Below are 20,942 nucleotides of genomic sequence, written 5' to 3' on the forward strand. Positions count from 1 at the left end.
GCACACAAACATCGGCGGCCTGACCAATCTGGGCCTTGGCAAATAAGCGCTGACAGCTTTGATCGAGCGTGTTTGGTGTCATTTAACAGATTCGTATCATCTTTAGTAAACTGTCACCGCGTTCTGATGACACACGCTTCGTGGCTTCACCTCGCCTCTGTGAAATCTGCCAAGAGAGAAGCTGCGTTTCGCTGCGATTGTTGAACTCGTGTTGTCACGCTCTCCTAGTCGTGGGGTTTCTGCAACGCCGCACGCTAGCTGAACAACCAACACACACACACACACAGCCCGACCAGCCCACTTCTCTCTATACAGCGCCCTATGAAAGTTTTCATACCCTTTTAACTTGTCCATATTTTGTCACTTTTCAAACACAAACTTTAATCTAGTTTGAGTTTTCCTGATAGAGCAAGACAAAATGATGACGTTCACCTTTTTTTTTCATGTCATGAACCTTCGCCTTTACTTTTCTTCCAGCTGTCTTCTGGCTGGCTCCTCTGCTCCCCATAAAGAACATAATCCCCACAGCATGATGCTTCCACCGCCCTGTTTTTTGCAGGAAGGACGATGTGTTCAGAGCTAAACGCGGTGATGCGGTGATGAATTTGGTCTAATCTAATCAGAGCCGCTGTAAAGGGTCCTAAATGCAAATGTATGCTGTGTTTTTTTCAAGAAATGTTGAGATCCTTGTATCATTTCCATTTTATTTCATATGACAGGCGTGTCCAAAGTGTGGCCCTCTCGATCGCTTTTAAAGAAAGATTTGGCCAACCAATACTTTCTTATTTATAATTATCACAGACAAGTTACAATCTTACAGTTAAATGTTATAGGTACAACACAAAAAAACCATCTATCCACTGACTTTAACTCTAATGCAGACTTTATTGCGCTAAAGTCTGATTGCAATGTATTTATCAAAATTGTCTAAATACAGATAGACTAATTTGTTTACTTAAAATGGTCATATTTTGTAGAGCAGGTCAAAATAATTCACAATTGTTTGGTTATGTTATATATTTTTTATTCATTTTTTGGCCCTTTGCATTTCACTTGATAATTTTGGCCCATGAGCCAAAAAGTTTGGCCATCCCTGGTCTATGACATCAAATCCCAGTAAAATACTTGAAGGTTTTGCAGCTGCAATGTGATAAAATGAGAGAAAAAGACCGAGGGGGATGAATAACTTCACCAGCCGCCGTGTTTCGGCCCTCCCTCCCCACACGAACAGCAGCTTAGCGTGCTGACATTTTAATTCCTCCACCAAATCCCCCTTAACATATTTATCTCAGAGAAGTCATCAAGAGCTTGTCCAGCCATCTTCCTCCTACTTCACCCTGCTTTAATAATCACGAACACGATCATTTTAACTACATCGGGTAGGATGTTTGCAGATGCAATAAACTTAAAGACGCCTAATTAACCTGAGAACACCCTGTTTGTGTCTGGCAGTTTCCCCCCCCCCCCTGGTTTCATGCGTGACTTTCTGCCTTTTTGGCTCAAACTGAGGACAGATCGAGGGTGGATATTCTTGCATTGCGGCAGGGTCACGTGGGAGCAAAGTCTCCCCGCCTCATCATATTTTAAAAAGCTTTTCCTCCCAGGTGCTCGGAGGCTTTACTAATTCATGGAGTTTTATCAGGCCTGGCACATGCGAGGCCAACAGCTTTCTGGATTAGGGTATTTAACACTGTTTTGTCTCCCTGCCTAACCATCCGCAGTCGAGTGTGTCGCAGAATTTCAGCACATTTGGATTAGGATCTCGACTGTTTCATTCGCCCTCTTGAATGCTGGTCAAAACGACTCGTTCTCCGCAGCGGGGAGAATATTCTGCAGGATTTCATTTGCTGCGGGTTCGGTTTTTCCAAACGGAGACTCTGCTGGCTGAAAACGATCCACTTCAACTTTATTATCTTTCTCCCTTCTGTTATAGCCGCAATGTCCTTTTCTATGATTGTCTATCAAGCCGCCTATCTCTGCCTGCACAACTGTTCAGTTAATAACCATCAAGTCCTCTCCTTTCGGGGCCGAGATGTGAAACAGACAGTGTTACACGCTCTGTGTCGACTGTTATTTCTATGGAAACAGAGATCTTGAGGTTCTGAAGAGTTCCTCCTCAGCCGCTGGGAAAGATATTACAAGACAGTTCAGAGGATCGAACTCCAACGCCTGCTGCTGTGACCCCGTCCCTCCCAGCTGCCCTACCTTGCTGGTGAGAAAAAATTGCCGCTGCCCTTTTACTCAAATTAAGAGGAGGAAGAAAAAAAAAAAAAACTTATGTAGAAATCAATGTGGCAGCCCAATGTGCATTCACAATGGCCCTTTGATCAATTTATATTGAAAATACAATTAAACTGTCACAGGGGGAGAAAAGAAAGCCACATGTGCTTTCAGTGTGGTCACCAAGAGGCCTGGGCACATCAATAGCTAGCCTTTTCTCCTTTGCTCCCCTATGGTCCCAAATTGTTGTAAAAAAAAAAGGCAGAGAACATGACGCTATATCCATTAACACTGGGGGTCTTAGTCTTTTCAAAACAAAGACACAGTAAAAAGGAAGCACCGTCTCATTAGGTCACAGTGTTGATAATAAAACTTTCCCTTGTATAAAAGGGGAAAAAAAGTAAGATTAGAGAAGACGCCATCTATCAACTTTCTAGCTCAGGTGAGCTTATTTAAGATTAGAGTAAATGATAATAAAATAAACACCAGCTAACAGCTTATTAGTATATCTAAGAGTGACAAGCAAGAAAAAAAAAAAAAAACAGACAGTTTTAAGCACATTTTGTACAAATTGGTTAAGAAACTAGCAGCCGTTGAGATTCGCTCATCCTAGCATATCAACGAGTACAGTAAAAAAATATCAAATAAAGAGCTTTGCATATTGAACGTATCCTAACTTAGCACATCTTGGCTTACGATAAAATGTAAACAATGGAGAAGACTGAATCTAGAAACTGGTTAGCTTAGATTTGAGTCCATACGTTTAGTGAATTCTGTCTAGCACAAACAAGGAAAACAATTCATCTAGCAACATGTTAGCATAGCATATTTCAATCTACAGTAACTTTGCAGATCTTAACTTGAATAAAAAGATACATGAATAATAACTGGCTGGCTTTAGAAATTCTTACCATATATAAGTTTACAGTATAAAGTGCATTAAGCAGAAAACCATGAAGAAACTGTGGCTGGTTGGCTTTGTCCTAGCTTAGGGTGACGCTAGGATAAGATGCAAACTAGTAGCTTGTTGGTTTCTCTCATCATATCTAATTTTCCAGTGTAACATAAGATAAAAGCACCATATAATATCTGGTAAATACCTCTCTGGTTATTTTAGCATAAATTAGCATTAGTAAGAAAAAAAAAAGACCACCATCTAGGTAGTGAGCTTAGTAAAATTTATCTTAGCAGCTAGTTAGCTTAGCACCTCTAATCTTCGCACATTACGTTTTTAGTAATAAAAAGTTAGCAGACAATGTTGGTGAATCATTCACAGCATAATGTACCTAATCTAAGCATATAAATGCATTTTAATTCGCCTTTTTTATGATCTTAGATTAAAAAATGTGTCAAGAGTCCATGTATCTGGTTAGCTCAGGTAATGTGTTTCAAGCTAGCTTGAATGTTTTTTTTGTTTGCTTTTTTGCTTAGCGTAAATATATGGATCAAAGAAGACTCAGTCAAGCAGCTATGCATCCTAACTTAGCTGATCTTACTTTAGGAGTCCAAAAATTCCTCACTGCACTGAACTCCATACACCACTCTGTTCATCTTAGGCTTAGGGGGTTTTGCCCTTAGGATGAACCAGCCTCTGTCTGAGGGTCCTGTTGGGTTTGAAATGTATCTTGTGTTTAGAAAAAAATCCCCCTAAGTTTTTCTGAGACTCCAGCAACATATGGGATGACAATGTGTCTGTTCTTGTTCTTCTCCCTGTTCTGTTCTGTGGCGTCTATTGGATTTCCTTGCTGATTTGACAAAGGCCCAGTTAGGGTATCCACAGGTTTGGAGAGCATCCTTGACGTCTTTCTATTCTTTGTTCTTCCCTTCTGTCCTCGTGGGGACATGTTTGGCTTAATGGTGTAAGGTTCTAATGACAGAAAGTTTGTGTTCCAGTGGGTGGTGATAATCAAAAATAAGATATTGGTCTGTGTGAGTAGGCTTCCTGTAGACTTCAACGTTGAGGCTTCCATCTATTTCCATGCTCACCAAGCAGTCCAGAAAAGGTAGCTTGTTCTCGTGGGCATCCTCAATGGTAAAGTTGATGTTGTTGTCCACTGAGTTGATGTCTCTGGTGAAAGCTTCTACTTCTTTTGGCTGGTATTTTGACCCATGTCTCCTCTGAAAGAGTCCAAGGCTCTCCTTTCCATTTCTTCCATGGGGATCTCCAGTATCACTGATTGTGGCCAGTCTTTACATTTTAAATTTCAGCTCACTGCTTTATTTTCCGCCATGATTATCCAGGTGAGGTTCTTCTTGGAGTGACTGAGTGTCTATGCTATTACAGTGAAGAAGGGGAACAACTTGGGGAGAGGAAAATGGGTCCATATATTGACTGTAATGCAAATGAGCATGTATTTTAAAATCGATTTTTGTGACAACCATATTAGGAGAAAACTTCTTCTAGAAGCTGGTTAACTTAGATCAACTTATTTTAGTGTGTTTAGCTTGAAGTAAAACTTAATAAACTTAATTTTATTTTTTTACTGTTTACTGTTATGCTAGCTTATCCTAGTTTAAAGTACAAATGAAAACAAGACACTGCAATTAGGAACTATTTTGCTTAGATAGGCAAATCACACTTTAGATAAAGTTAAAAAGCAAGCTATGTAGAAGCCTTTAAGGCACTGACACTGACAGATCCTTTAAAAGAGCTTTTTTGAAGGGCAAATTTCCCTAAATAGTTGAAAAACCCCTGCTAATGGCCTAATTAGCATAATGACCTCTACCCATTTGAAAATCCTCTATTAAACTTCTTGATTTTATTATCTTCATCAGCCTCAAAATTGCTGGTAATAATGCCAATAACCTTTAAATTTGGAATACAGACAAAAATTTGGGGTATTTTAGTCACATAAAAGGGTAATTTTACTGTGCAAAAATACATTATACATTTCATTTATCATCTAAAAAGTCCCCATATATTTTCATTGTAAAAGCTTTGAAATCTATAGAAAAAAGCCAGTTTTGCCTATGTAGTTTGGTCACAAACTGAGTACTTGAGCAGATTTTACTCAGCCAGCTGTGCAGTGATTAGTTTGGACAATCCCTGAATGAAGCCACGTGGGAATAAAACTAATTACTCTCTTAGGAATAGGCGGTAATGATAATACGGTTTTATATTTGATTACCAATATTGGAGTGGTGCACATATCTAAAGATGCCATTACAAACATTCCCACTAACATAATAGGAGCTGAATATGCTGTGAGAGATTAATTTAATTCATCAGCGCAGGCACAATGATGGGTTGCCCGTATGGCTTATTTTCCATAAGACCCCATGTAAAATGTGAGGGAAAGTCAATTAAGTAATTTCTTTCAACAACTATGAGCAAAATGACTTTTCGTGGAATAAAACTGAATTATTTATTGTTTTTTATACTCATAAAGTTGGTTATGTTCAGTGTAATTTCTCTCCAAACATCCAGGCAAAGTTTTTACATTTTTACATTTTTTATTTTGAGTCAACCAGCTGAATTTCAGATTACTATATATAATACAACATAACACACATTGCCTATCTCATCATGCAAATCAGCCTTTCTCATCAAGCCCATGCCTTTAAACAAAACACCTTCAGAGTCTTTGGTTTTATCAATTAAGATTTATGCCATGAACAAACTTGTTTCTTTTTAGAGACTACGAGGAGCATTTGCATTTGAAAACAGGTGTTTACATTCTAAGAAAATGAGACTTCAAGGGGAATTACTTCCACTGGTTTGCATTTCACTCCGAGCAGAAAATATTCATTTCTCTTCCCACATGCTTCATCCTCCAGTCTGAAGAGGGCTGAAGAGTGAAGTGGTACTCATCAGACATCTGTGCGTGAGAACTTATCACGGAGCCGTCTTTGTTTGTGAAATTAATCAGCTTCGAGTGCAGCAAATGTTAGTGCAGGCTCGATCTGGCCACCATTTGTGCTTCACTTGAGTTCGGCCAAAAGAGATGGCACTGGAAACGGGCTGCTTAGGGCAATTAGCCAGTTAGCCTTTAAGGCCTTGTGTCCTGGCCTGTCGAGAACTGGCTGCCTTTGTCGTAGCCAGATGGTAGCCTCGGACTGTGCACAAAAATAGACCATCGGATAACTGTTGATGTGGAAATGTGGGAAATGCACTCGGAGCAGCTTGAAGTCAAAGGTGAAATGTCAGGTAACACGTTTTTATCACTTAAGGAGATATAACATCTTTTGCTTTTGTGTCAAGTGCATGTTTTCCCCCAGCCTGTCGCAGCGTTTCAACCATCTGAATAAAAAAGCAGTTTGTGCGCGGTCCTGAACCAAAGCACATGCAAACATCATCAAGTCGTACAGTCAAACAAGGAGCTACAAGAGTTTTTGATGCAAATGAAATGGTCCCATTGCACTGCGTGGGCTACATTAAGCACTTGTGTTGAGCCGATTGGCAGACTGATTGAATTCGCATGCTTTAGGTTGGAGGCAAGTTTCATAACACCAAAGTCTAAACAAACCTATTAAAGAAAAAGTATTGGATCCTTTCATCAATAACCAAGAAGAGGGAAATTAAATGAATTAACAGATACTGTGGCTTGGAAACATGGACCCTGCAAAGATTACCAATCATGAACTGAACAGCTTGTAGACAAAAGAAGTCGCTATTTAAAAAAATCTGACATCATCCGCTGCTTTACAGCACACTTCATTTTTAAAAACACAGTTATGACCTTTACATCGAAGCCAATTAGAGGGACGTTTCTACAGGGTATATCCCACCTTTCACTCATTGATGGCTGGTGACGGGTGTCTCCATAGCGACCATATAACGACTAAACAAGTATAGAAACAAATGCACTGAATGAAAGAAAAAGCCAAAATTACGTAATTTTTGGTTCCAGGAACGTAATGGTCATCGCAAAGTTCGGTGCTAGAAGCATTTGCTGACACACTCAGTGAAACGATCACCACACTAATTCTGGATATTGCTTCTTGATGAGGTTCAAGGTGCGTTTATGATCCCCAAGAGGCTGTTCTTTATACAGAGGATGGTAAACACGGGAAAACCAAACACACGGTCAGTTACAATAGTGTCAAAGTGTTTACACAAAGCCATAAGATAAAAAAAAAATATGTCAAGAAGCTTCTAAAGCACTCCACAGAAACACAACAAACTAAACGCCGGAGTTTAAAATAGGGAAAATCGCTTTTAAAATACAGAGTAATGATCTTCTTATCTTGCTCATTGGATGTGATGCCTAATTATAGCCCTTATGAGAGCAAAAGTGTTGTCATGAAAATTTAAAGGAGAGGTCATTATCATAATAATTACATCTTAGTTATAGTCATAGTTGCTTAGGTTATCCTGTTCTATTTCTGTAGCTATGCTGCTATAGGCCTAGGCAGCTGGCAGATATAAAGACCTATTTCCCTCATTCTGCTACATTCTCCTACTACTCTCCAATTTTTAATTGTTTGAAGTAATTTTAGCTTTTATTTTTTTGTTCTCTGTTTTTTCTCTTCATAGTAGTTACATCCTGCCGTTCAGCTGCCAGAAACTCCATATCCTTCTATAGATGATACATTTGGCACCCTCTTTCAATGTTTAGCCCTTTTTCTCTTGTAGACTTAGCTACTCACTGAGCTTTTACTACAACTTACTGTCTGTGCTCTCTTTCATCCTCTAGACCTGAAAACTGGATCAGAACTTATCTGCTTAGCCATGTTTGCTTCCCACATATTTATATACAAATAAAGAAATTCAGTTCAGATGAATCCACCTATGGAGCTAGTCTGCCATTAACCATTTACTTCCCTCTAACATAGAAGGTACTCCTGGACCAGTGCTTTTTGTGTCTCTGCTTGTTGTTTTCAAACCCTGGCTGGTCGTGGCAGATGGTCGTTCAAACTGAGCCTGGATCTGGTGGTTAAACAGGGTTTTTCCTCTCCACTGTTGCTATGTGCATGCTTGGCATGAGGGATTGCTGCAAAGTCGACGACACAAATACAGTGACTGTTCACCGTCACTACAGTACATTAGAAAACCCTTTAACCAACCTATGTGTATGATTTGATAGAATTGACTTTTGTAAAATGCCTTGAGATAACGTGCGTTGTGAACTGCCAGTTGAGCCATCTTAAGATTTGAATGTCTTAAGACAAAAAAAGATGACTTAAGACATCTAAAGACACTCAATGTCTTCAAGACACAAAATACTGTCTGAGAGCATCCCATTTCCTGCAATTGCATGTCTTCAGATTTTTGTCTTAAGATGTCCTAAGACGTCTTGATGTGCACAAATGTCTTGAGACGTCTTGAGACACTGTGATGGCTGGGTATGGGCGCTATATAAACAAACTGAATTGAACTGAATGAATGGAAATAAGTATATTTTATTACATTTCACAGAAAAACCAAAAGCTTTTGTGTTTAGTTTTTGAGTTGTTGATTTACGTTCCTTGAATCTCAGCATTCTTAAGATGTACGTATAAAATTCACATGGCAGTATATGTTGGATAAACACAGGCTGTGCTAATAGAAAAACTTCATTATGCTTCACAGAAATGTCTTGATTAATTAATATCACTCCGACGAGGTAAACATGTGTCAGAAACAGTAGAAAGTAGGTGATATCATGGAGATAATTACAGACTGTTGATGTTTTTTTTTTTACACCACGCCCGTACTTCTCTTCCGCGCCGTTTCTCAGACAGATGTTTCGCTGTTCAAGGTGCCGTGGAAGTCACCCCCTTCAGGTCCACAGAGGGGGACTTATCGGCTAATCAACAAACACTGCCAACGCGTAATCCAGGTCACCGCTGGAGACCACGTGGGCCGCCACGGTACAGCCAGGGGTGTATCACATTGCAGACTACTTGCCTCTCTGCCAAGGTGAAGCAGCCGATAATGAGGGAGCATGAACACCAAACAACAACAGCAACAACAACGAAAATCCTCCCATCCCCCGTAAACAAGTCCTCTCCCTCAGGTTCCTGCAGCCGCTGAGTCATACAGGACGGGGAAGCGCAACACGTCTGTGCTCATCAAGCTCTTTTTTCGTCTTTCCTGCGAGTTCTAAACGATTACTGCAGGCTGGTGTTTGCATGTTTGCACCGGTGTTTGTTTGTTTGCATGCAGAGCGCGCAGCTCTCTTGCGAGGGACTGTGTTGAGCAGTCTACCCACCAGGCCTAGAACCACTGGGGCCTATCAGAGGCTGTAAATACTTTATGAGATATGATAGTGCAGCACAAACACTCCTCAACCACAGGCCATTAACCGTTTTCAGTGGATATGTGCCCTTTGGTAAAGTAAGAAATAATGAAATAAACAAACACTCCCTTCCCCCGGTGACAGCACAGCTCCTCTGAGGGCTGCGTGTTTAGCTCGACTGCTAATGAGAGCCGGTGTACGGTTCCTCTCCTTCAGGAAAATTAAATAAAAAAAACTCATCGCCCAATAAAGCAAGATTAGCAGCCAACTGACTCCCCAATAAGACACTAAGAGAGTCTCCGTTTCTTGCTGCTAGTCTTGATCAACTTGCTTAAATTCCTCCCTTCTTTCGCAACCCGCCTTGTCTTTCAGAGAACGATTGTAATTTCATCTGTTAGCACGTCGCAACCATACAAGGCTGCCGCAGAAACGGCGAATGCAGGGAGAGGCCGCAAACAACAAGAGGCAGGATGTTGTGATTCAAGTGTGGTTTCATCACTCGGTCTAACAAAAAGTGTCAAGAGCTGCTCTCTTGTTCATAATAACCTGCCATTGTGTTGTTTCCAGTTCATTTTTTTTCGGCACAAACAAAGATGGGTTTTGTTCCCCCGCTGCGCTCCCCGGGTTGATGTGATGTCACTCGCGGTGACAAAAGCCGTTTCTTTTGTGCTCCTTCTGATTTTCCTCGTACCCTTTCAGACGTTTGGAAAAGCGTTGGCCCTCTACCTGAGGATGCAGATGGCCATACTTTATCTCGGGAACCAACGAACAGTAATTGCAATCAGAAGAGATCTGCGCTGCGATCCTTTGGTAAAACCGGCTCGTGCAGCCGACAATGAGGAAAAGCATCCAGCTGCATGCACTTGGGAGAAAAAGGCAAGTGCTGGGAGTCATGATTAAGTATGCAGCTCGAAGGTTGGTGCTTAAGTGGTGTCTTCTGGAGATGGCCTCTCAGGCCGCGGCCTCTGGCTCTCTAAGTGTACACCACACTCAGATAATCCATTCTTCTTCTGCTATTAGTCCCTTTACGAGCTCAAAGGACGAGTGGCACATCAATCACCGGTCTCTAAAGACAAAGTGGTTTGATCAAGCTTTGTATTTACATTTGATCTCCACTCACTCAATTTCTTTTATTCTTTTTTTTTTTTTTTTTTAACGTTTTGTTCCTCCGCAGCGAGGACTCTAATCCTTTTTGTTCCAGGACGGAAAGTCAACCTTCACTCGGGGAGGACGTATGTTGCAGAATCTCATTTGGTTGGATGACTCTATCCTCCGTGGAGACGCGATTGGAATGCAAAGCGCCGGGTCCATTCAACTCCAAGCACAAAACAGCCTTTCTTCCTCCCTCCATCTCGCTGACCTTGCCACAACGCTTCACAATCGCCTCAATTACAGTAGATTGGAAGAGGAGACCGATCGCTTGACTTCCGCTCCGCTGCATGTAAAGCAAGCATTATGTCGCCCATCTTCTTGTACACAAACCCAAACCCCCCCCTCTAAAGCTGCCCCTTCGATGATATCTGGGTCGACAGCACGTTTTCATGTGGCTTGACTGAATAATGCCTTTGGAGGAAGTTATATTTTACTTCCAGGGCTGCAGGACGACTTGATGCGAGTAGAAATGACACGATGCAAGCGGCCGTGGATCTGACAGCAAGTAGAAAACAAATTGGACAACAAACAGCAAACAAAGCCTCAGGACGGATTGATGAATAGATGGATGGATGGATGGATTGAAGGACCGATGATATACGAGGACTGAAGGACTAAAACATGTCCCGTCAACTACCAGAGGACGGGCTTATCCCCATATTCTCAGTGACAAAATGACATTCGTTTAGTTCCACTGTGTAGCTTAGATCCACTCATCACCGGGATGAATGTCATGTCATGCTGTTTTTTTTTTTCCTGATTTATGCAACACGCAACCTCAACGATTTTTATAGACAAGAATTAGGTACACGCTTCTTTATCTATTGCTGATTTTCTCCAATCCACGCAAGGGTGTAATATACATATGGCTCAAATTTACAAAGTGTTTATAGTCATGAAAAAGCTTAATTTAAACTGGATGTTTGGTTTGTTGGCTTGAAAGCAAGATCCACAAATCTTCAGTAGGGTTATAGGAACTCATTTTTAAATGTTTGAAAGGTAGAGCTCCTCAATGTGAACAGTGACCTTGTGGTTGCTATCAGATCTGGAGGTTTAGTAACGTGTCGCACATCCAACAAAAGTAGTAAAGTAGCTTTTCGTAAGACCCCTTTAAGTCAAACAGCATTTTCTATTAACGAATCGTTAATATGAGGAAGTCTTTATCTGAGGACTTGAAACTAAATCTAGACTGGAACACTTTCAGATTAACACTGAAGCTGTTTCTCAAAGACCAGCCTTGTTGTCATGATTAACATCCAGCCCATGATGGTTCTACAACGGTCCTTTAGTTTCATTGTCCTCTTTTTCAGGGAAATATTAAGATCTATGTTATGTATGATATGTTCGTTTTATTCTGCTGTGCTGTTTCTTTTAAACGTGTTACATTTTTAAAGGCTCATCTGGGGACGTGCACTGCAAATTATTGAAGCGTATAAATGTCGTTCGGTGTTTGTTTAGAAAGAAAAAAAGGCTAGCTTTATCCATTGAAGAACCGGTTTTGATGTGTGCTTTGTGATCATCTGGGAGATCTGACCGGGTCCATGTTCCAACAGTCAAACATTTTGTGTAGCCAGGACCCCTGATAGCAGAGCTGCTTTGTAGCATAATTTTTAGCGACGCGAAATTTAAAGGAGCACAGTGTAAGTTCCAGGATTTTTGCAGACATCTGCCCCCTCTGGCGACAAGTTGAAATGACACCAGTGTTGTGACCATGCATGGGAGAACAGGAAAATCATCTGCCTCTACAACTGTACAGGTCTTTTGTTCAGAGGCGTAATGTTTTCTGAGGTAAGAAAGCTATAAATATTGAAGTTAGCCTTTGTTCTCTCACTAATGTATTGATTATGGCAGAGTTTCAACAAAGCAGCAGGGTGAACCAGAGGGCGCAGCGCATCGCACTAACGCCCAGAGATTCAACCCAAATCACGTTCTCATGAACTGACTAATCCTATAGAGGCAACTGCAGTAAACAGTGGATAACTCATTTTACATGTCGGGCTATTGTAAGGGCATGTATGAATGATACATAAACAACATTTAACTTCAAAACTTGCACTATGCACCTTTAAGAAACACAATGGAATTCATAACATGACAAACCTCTCAGAAGTTGCTGGTATTTGTGATCAGGGAAATGAACATAGTAGTTTCTGATATATTTTGGCCACTACAGCTCCCTGTAACTGGAAAAATAATTGCCAGCTATGGTGAAAACAGCTCGCTGTAACCCCCACATGGTCCCAGAGAACTCCAAACTTAGCGCATAGATTGGGACTGAATAAGAATCAAGAAAAATCGGCACACAAAAGTCTCAGGCGACGACCACTTATAGTTACGTCTGCTCTTTAACATTTAATAAACCAGCAGAAGCAAGCCACGAGTTTGTTGAAAATGTTGTTGATTTGTGTACTGAATCAGAGATTCCTTTAGAGAAAACTGAAAAAAGCCTTGTCCATGTTTGGTAAACCTCTGCAAACAAAGCAAAAGACGAGAGCTAAACATAAAAAGGTTGACAGTCGGCTTAACGGAGGACTGTGATGGATAGAAGGAAAAAATGTTAACATAGGTCCTGATCACAGGATTTTACTGTTTAGTTTGACTGTAAAGTGTTTTTAAATGGGAAAACCTAAAAAAGGTGAAATACGTGAGATTATTTGATTTGCACATAATTAATTTTATGATCTAAATACAATGGGAAGGGGTATTTTTGTGATTACAGTAGTTTTTTCTGCTCAACCACAGTACTTTGTCACATTAGTGAAAGTTGAGTAATGGTTGACGTGGGGTTCTCTGGCTATTGATGTGCTAAATAACATTTTCTTCATTAAATGATGACACTTTTTTGGCTAAATATAACGGTATTAAAGGAGGAAGTGGAATTAGGAAAAATGTGAACCCGAAACAGTGAAATTTGGAGAACAAAACAGATTTCACAGCATGATGTTGCCACCAACACGCCTGACAGATGCTCCAGTGTACTAAGGTTTGAAAGCGTCACCTTGACTCTTCAAAACACATTTCATGTCCTTGTGACCAAATAGCTTGAAGTTTTCCTCTGAACACATTTCACTTCTCTGCGTGGGCAGCTCCAACTTTCAACAAGCTCGAGGGTGATGACTGTGGAGCAGGGGATGTCATTCTTGGTGGGTTTTATAGTGGACAGTGATGGTGTTCAATTCAATTCCTAAAGAGTTTATTATTTAGAAAAGGGAAATTAAATGTTACTGTAAATCATACTGTGCATGTTTCTTCACAGAGTGGCTGTAGATGGTGATGGCTGTGGGTAGAAAGAATCTCCTGTAGTGACTGTCTTGCAGCCTCTGACTGAAGACGCTGACAGTCTGATGAAGAGGATGCTCTGGGTTATCCTTAATGTGTTTCATTGAATAATGAATAATCCTTTATTGCAGCAACATCTCGAGAGGTTCTAGAGGAGTCTCCAGAAGAGAACTTGCCTTTATTAGCCTCTGGAGCTTTTCTAACTCACTGCTATCCCAGCAGACGATGGCAGAAGAGATTACACTCTTCAGTACAGTCTGCTCTGTCCTTTCTCATAGACAGCTTCACTGTTGTATCTCCAGTCCAGGTGAACATAGAGGTATTTATACTCCTCTACCACCTTCATTTCTTCTCCCATGTTGGTAATCCTGTTTGACCGACTCACGTTTCTCCTGAAATGTGCAATTATCTCCTTTGTTTTATTGACGTTCAACAGGAGATGCTTGTTGACACACTATAAAGCAAAGCAGTCCACCAACTCCTTGCACTTTTTGTCCATCTCTGTTCCAGCAGTTTCCAGTTTTTTGATGTTCTCACAAAAAACCCTGGTGGTTTTTCAGTTAATCCTAGATATCTTATTCCTAGACATTACTGCTATTTGTCTTTTCTAACTCAAAGATTTAAACGTAGAGTCAGTGGTTTTTCTGGAAGTTTCCCTAAATCCCTTTTTGAATAACTGCGCATGTGCAAGACCTTACCTGCTACCTTCCGCTCCTCTGAAAGTGAAAAGAAATCTCCGAAATCCACTCTGGTCTTATTTCTTTCTGCTGAGGCATTCCTCTTCTCATAAATATGAACACGGTTCGCTTCTTGCGACTCTAAGCCACGTTCAAAGTACACGGTGAGAGCAGCGGAGCTACAATGAACGGTCTACACCAAAGCTAACCGCTAAGCTAACCGCTAAGCTAACTGCTAAGCTAACAGGATACATAAACAGTAAAAGAGCGGAAACTAACAAGGAACATGCACACTGCCGTTATGTGAGCTTGTTTCTGAACAGGATTACCAACTATAGCTTTAAATCTTATCAGATGCTAAGGACTATTTGCATGCATTTAGCTTTTCAGGAGGCGCTGTTGACGCATTCAACTGAACACTGTCCTGTTTTGTCTATGGGTTATTTGTAAAAAAAATCTTAATTCCTAACCATTTCCTTTGCATCCTAGGTGTTCTATCATGATGATCCCAAGCAAACATCAAAACTGACAGAAATTCCCAAAGCAGGCTATCTTCAGCCATAATTATACCAGACGCTTGATGGCAACAACAAGGGTGTGGCTGTAGGGCGGCTCGCTAAGGCGCATTCAAACCAATATTACTTAAGTAAATGTGTATGTATACATTTGAGCCTGTATTTTAATGTTGTTGTTTTTTTTCATTGCCTGTGTTAAGATTTGATAAAATCTACAATAAATATAAATATTTAAAAGCATTGAAACTATAGGTTCTATAATGATTTGACCCAATAAGAAAAATGTGAAAGATTAATAGATAAAGGTTAATAGAGGTAATTATTAGGGTATTCATGGCCAATATGACTTTATGGAAATGCTTGACCAGGCCTGTTTATATGTTTGTTTCTTTGGCAGCTAGCTCTAACAATAGCACATCAAAATATAGCAATATCTTTCCTTTATGTGTTGCAAAGGCCGAGGATTTTACGGACATAATCGTTATTCCTGTACTGTGCAAATAAGCAACAGATATAAAAGCTAATAGAACAGCAGGGTCACTCTTTTCTTTCTGCTTTACCCTCAAAACATAACAAAACAAGATTTTTCAAATGTTGTTTACATCTACACTTCTTTACAAAACAGAGTGTTTGGAGCTATTCACTTTACAGAAGCTAGACCTGATTGGTCGGTAGGTTTTGTTGCTAAGCCAAAAGAAACCACCGAAACAGCAGCTGGGTTTATCTGCACGGTTTTGCACAGCATAAATCAATCTACCAACATGTCTCTCTTAGCTGATGAAGGGTAGATTAAAGGAAAAAAAAACTGAACTAAACAAATGACAAAATCGTGAAAGTCTGGAAAAAGGAACCAAACTGGTACAACTCATTGTTTTACATATTTGTTGATCAAATAAAAAAAGGTTTACTCACTTCTGATGGTAGTGAGTGACTTTTTGCTCGCTTAAACACCGTGTTTGGTTACAAACAACGCTAACTTGTACTTTTTAAAAGATCTATACAGCTGCATAAATGAGCCTTCAAATGTCTTTAAATTAAATCTGAATCAGTCAGCAGTAAAAAATAGAGCTTGTCTTCCTGCTTCATGAGAGTTAAAGTTTTTTCATTACATTTTGTAAATTGGACATTTAGATTGCTTGTTTGTTTTGTTAGCCTCGTTAAGGAGCTGGAATTGACTTGATGGTAGTTTTATATAATACATATTGTGTGTATATATATATATATATATATATATATATATATATATATATATATATATATATATATATATATATATATAAAACTGAAAAAAATCTGTTGAAAATGAATCACTGGTTTCTATGGTGATTCTCACCTTTTCTGAGATGTAGGTGGAGCCCATCCTACAATTAAAGATATGAAAAACGTAAACTATGATCATGTAAAAACCAGAAAGGTTCAACTTTTGGTGACCGCTTTAAGCTCTCATAGGTATTTCTGGAGCTATGAAGCGCTAAAGAAGTTAGGGTTTTCTCCCTCCTTTCACCACAAAGTCCTTTATATTCTGCTAGAAAATGTCCACTGTGCTGCAACCTTGGTCAACACCAAGAGCAGAAGTCACAGTTCTTTTACGTTCCCAGTATGCTTCAGTCAAGAAAAATTAATACAAATTAGTAATTTTTTTACTATACGGTTGCCAGAAAACAAAGAATATTTTTCAATTTCTGAAATTAATATGATAATCTACCTTAAAAATACCTTAAAATAGCTTAAAAATTTCCATGTTGACAATGGATATTTGAGAATAAAACGCTTAGAAATTTCATTGGATTTGTTTTGATATTTCTTTTTTTCTTTTTTTTCTTTTTTCCCCCTTTTTTTTCTTTTTTTTCCCTTTTTTGTTTTTTTTTGTTTTGACATTTCAACAACCAAGTGTCCCGACTGAATCTGAATGCAGCATGTGCAGCTTTTAGGAAGAACCTCTGCTTTACGGGGATTACTCCGACTTTAGTGCTTCTCATACAACGTATGGAGTTTAGGCTGTTTAGATGCAGCTGGATTTGGACATCGGTTGATTTTTTTTTTTTTTCCACTATCTGTGACGTTTAAATTAGGTTTGAGGTTTTTTCAGGGGAGTAATTCAGATCAGTGCAGAGAAAGCCACAGCACGTACCACATCATGTTTGAAAAATAGCAAAGTGATATACGGCAGGCCTCTCCATTATGTTTTGGTGGCACTTTTTAAAGATGCCCTACAGAACGATAAATCTAAATCAAAGTTCTGCACATAAACATCCTGCATGTGTTCAGGTATAAAGAAAAACACAGTGTTTGTTTGCCACAGACATTTCTGTTATGAATATGTGTGCCGTCACATGCCTACGCATAACATGATGTATTTTTTTAGAAGTTAATAAGATAAATTACATGTCCTGATATATGTGCATTAACCAGACATTGCTGTTTTTTTATTTATATGATCTTAAACAGCAACTGCTTATAACTTTAACAAGCGACTCCACCATAAAATACAGCCAGATTTTGCTCATGAAAGCTTCTTCTTTTCTTTTAGCACTACAACGGATGGTTATGGGGAACATTCAGCAACTATCTGCTGACTAACCCAATGGCAAATGCAGAAATATTGTGGATAATGGAGAAAAATTGACTTATCCCTCCTGGGGGAGGATGTTAGTTTAGCCGTTTAATTTATCAAGGATAATAAAAACCTCAATATAATAAAAAAAAACCAGACTATAATAGCTCACTTCCAACTGATAGATAACCTTATATTTGTATTTCTGAAACAAAAAAACTGCACAATTGTAAACATGCAGTCTGTTCCAAAGTTTAAAACAAAGCGCTTGCAGACAAAACAAGCTGCTGCCGTTGCCTTACTGACAGGAAGTATGGCCCCAACAAAAGAGCTGTCAGCTGAAATAATGGAAAGGATTATAAAACTCCAGAAAGCAATTCAACAGAGTGTGGCGAAAAGATGTTAGTTGTTCCCACTCAGCTGTGTCTAAAGTTTTTTCGGCCGGCACAAATAAAATGAAAAAGGATTGTAAAAGATCAAGTTATGAAGTCGTCAAAGTGTCGAGGCAAAGAACTGCAAGCGATACGCTCTGGAAACAGGAAATGCACAGCAACAGAAGCCAAGGACCAATCCTCAATCGTTCACCAACATTTTCATTTTCACTCCTGTCAGTCTAGACAACATTTTGGTGATGATTAAGGTATTTTTCCACCACACAGTACTCTGGAAAAGTCATCAATTTCCTTCCTGTAATCTTTGAAAGTCGTTCTCCCATCCTCTTGGTGGTCCCTCCAAGCTTTTTGTTGGACTTCAGCAGCATTTTTATCTGTTTTCAGCCCAGTCCTTCAATTAAATTAAATTCAATTTTATTTATATAGCGCCAAATCATTAAACATGTCATCTCGAGGCACTTTACAAAGTCAACTTCAATCATATTATACAGATTGGGTCAGATTATACAGATTGGTCAAAAATGTCCTATATAAGGAAACCAGTTGATTGCATCAAAGTCCCGACAAGCAGCATTCACTCCTGGGGAACCGTAGAGCCACAGGAAGAGTCGTCTGCATTGTACATGGCTTTGCAGCAATCCCTCATACTGAGCAAGCATGAAGCGACAGTGGGAAGAAAAACTCCCCATTAACGGGAAGGAAAACCTCCGGCAGAACCGGGCTCAGTATGAACGGTCATCTGCCTCAACCTTGTGCTCGTTCTCTTCAGGATACCATCCAGCGCTGTATTTTATCCACTAACAAATCCAGGATTTCCTAAAATCTAAAGCTTTTTTAAAAAAAAAAGGCACCAAAGGGGGAAAAAAACAGTTGATTCTGCTTCTTTTTTTTTTTTTTTCAAAATTTGGGTTAAAGAGGTATAAGGATGGAGCTGATCAGATGGCTCTTATGAACAATTTCTCCACTCAATCTTTTAGCCTCGCTGTCTGACATCAAATGAGACAAAGTTTTCCTGTTGGAGGTCAGTTAGGATGAACAAAATCATTTCTAACACTGTTTCTGTCTGTGTGCAATATATTTGCGTTTGCTTATCGAGTTAAGTAAAAAATATAGGGTTAAGATTAGCACAACCTCGTCTACATGTCATTAAAAACTAACGTTTATTATTTTCTGCTGATTAGATCTGTAAAAAACAAATAAAGCAATTCTTATTATTCTCCAGGAGTGAATGCTGCTTGTCGGGACTTTGAAGCAATCAACTGGTTCCCTTATATAGGAAATATTTGACCAATCTGTATAATATGATTGATTTTGACTTTGGAAAGTGCCTCGAGATGACATGTTTCATGAATTGGCGCTATATAAATAAAATTGAATTGAATTGAATTATTTACTTATTTACCCCCCATCACCCAGATATGATTAAGAGCTTAAAATTTTGACCTTAAATTAAACTGTTAAATTAAGATCCTTCAAGGTGGCTGATTCCACATTTTTGATAGTGATCGCATTATTGTTTAAGTCAAACCTTTGAGAGTCCGACAGGTTCTGTCATCCCCCAGGTGGGAAACCATCTTAAAGTCGTCTTAAGGAAGAAGAGATTTACCTTTCCCACGTACTGCATGTCGGTCCCTGTGTACTCCTCCAGCAGAAAGAACTGGTTCCACATCCAGCCTCGTTTAGAGCGTCTGAGCGGGAGTCCGTTGGCGTCCTGCCCCGTCAGCCCTGTTGACCCTCTCCGCCCCCCTGTAGTCCTCCGCAGGGCCCGGAGGCTGTAACCCGGGGAGCTGAGGTGGACCACGGCCCACAGCATCACGAGAGCACAAAGTCTCCTTCGATCCATGGCCACACGATGACAAACTTCAGCCCTATCCCGCCCCAGTGGTCCGTGTCCGCCGCTTCTCGGTCAGAGTTTCAGCTGGGTTCTCATGCTGGGTTCTGCTAAGGCAGGAAGGGCTGCTCAGACTCACATCGAGGGGCAATCAGCACCTAGAATTGATTCAGAGACAAACAGGCTGTCAATACCGGGTGGAGAACCAGCACTTTGGTCCCGCCTCTGTAGGTTCAGATTGCTTTTAAAGATGCATGGTGGCTGAAACTGAACTAAGATCATGTCCAAGAGAACAAAACATTACAGCATTACAGCAAGATTAGGATCCGAGGAAGTCATTTGCAATCTGAAATCCCAACAATCCTTCAGATTTTAATTTCTAAATAAATCTTACAGTTTCCCCAAAAAAAAGTAAATCCTGAAAAATCTCATCATAGCACGTTTATCACTTTAAAAAGGAGGCTCCGGGTCTAAATGTAGCCAACAGCAAAATCATCATATTTCTATTCATATTTTACTCTCTAGACCGTTCCCTTTACGTTTGGCCCACTAGTTTCTCTTTATTTAGCAAGAAATATTAAATGTTTAGATAAAAAAAATAAATGCTCAAGGCTAAACCATTTGAAATATCAAAAGAAACAGGAAAACACAAGACAGAAATGATTAAATCACATCCATACAAGCTCTAATATAGATTCAGGTGCACACACCAACTGTCAGTTAACGGAGTGACGGGCCGGCTGAGGCCTGCCTAACAGGATAAATATCAGATTAGACGTTTTTCACATCAGTGTATTGGACGTACAGCTTGTACAGCGTGGCGAGAGCTGAATTAAACCCTCAAATCAACACCGTATGGAGTGTATGGCTTTACATGGAGCGCAGGGTTGGGTCTTTGTGTCTTTGACATGCTTTGTTAACGGAATACAAAAAAGCAGACCCTGAACTCATGCAGGTCTTTTTGAGATGAATTTAAAGACACAGGGATGAATTATAAGTGGATGCTTGTGAGCGGAGTGGATTTTCAGCTTGACTTTCTGGTAGATCCAGACCTAGAATGTGTAGCTTTTCCTGTTATTAGTTATTTTTCTCACTCTGGTTCTTGCTTGTAACACAGCAAGGCGGCCAATTCTCATTATGTGTTTAATCTCAGTCAGGAGGA

At 39.8% G+C, this 20,942-nt stretch overlaps 1 protein-coding gene across 1 annotated transcript in view; it reads right to left on the reverse strand.

Moving 5' to 3' along the window:
• The window catches only part of cdh6 (cadherin 6), a 106,025-nt gene that overhangs the window by 48,584 nt on the left and 36,499 nt on the right, over positions 1–20,942 (reverse strand). The window contains exon 2 of the mRNA XM_012855699.3: positions 19,556–19,938. Coding sequence (XP_012711153.2) covers positions 19,556–19,792 — 237 coding nt within the window. The 5' untranslated portion in view covers positions 19,793–19,938. The remainder of the gene's footprint in view (positions 1–19,555; positions 19,939–20,942) is intronic.

This window comes from Fundulus heteroclitus, chromosome 21 (genome assembly GCF_011125445.2).
Source record: "Fundulus heteroclitus isolate FHET01 chromosome 21, MU-UCD_Fhet_4.1, whole genome shotgun sequence".
In the NCBI taxonomy this organism is placed as follows: domain Eukaryota; kingdom Metazoa; phylum Chordata; class Actinopteri; order Cyprinodontiformes; family Fundulidae; genus Fundulus; species Fundulus heteroclitus.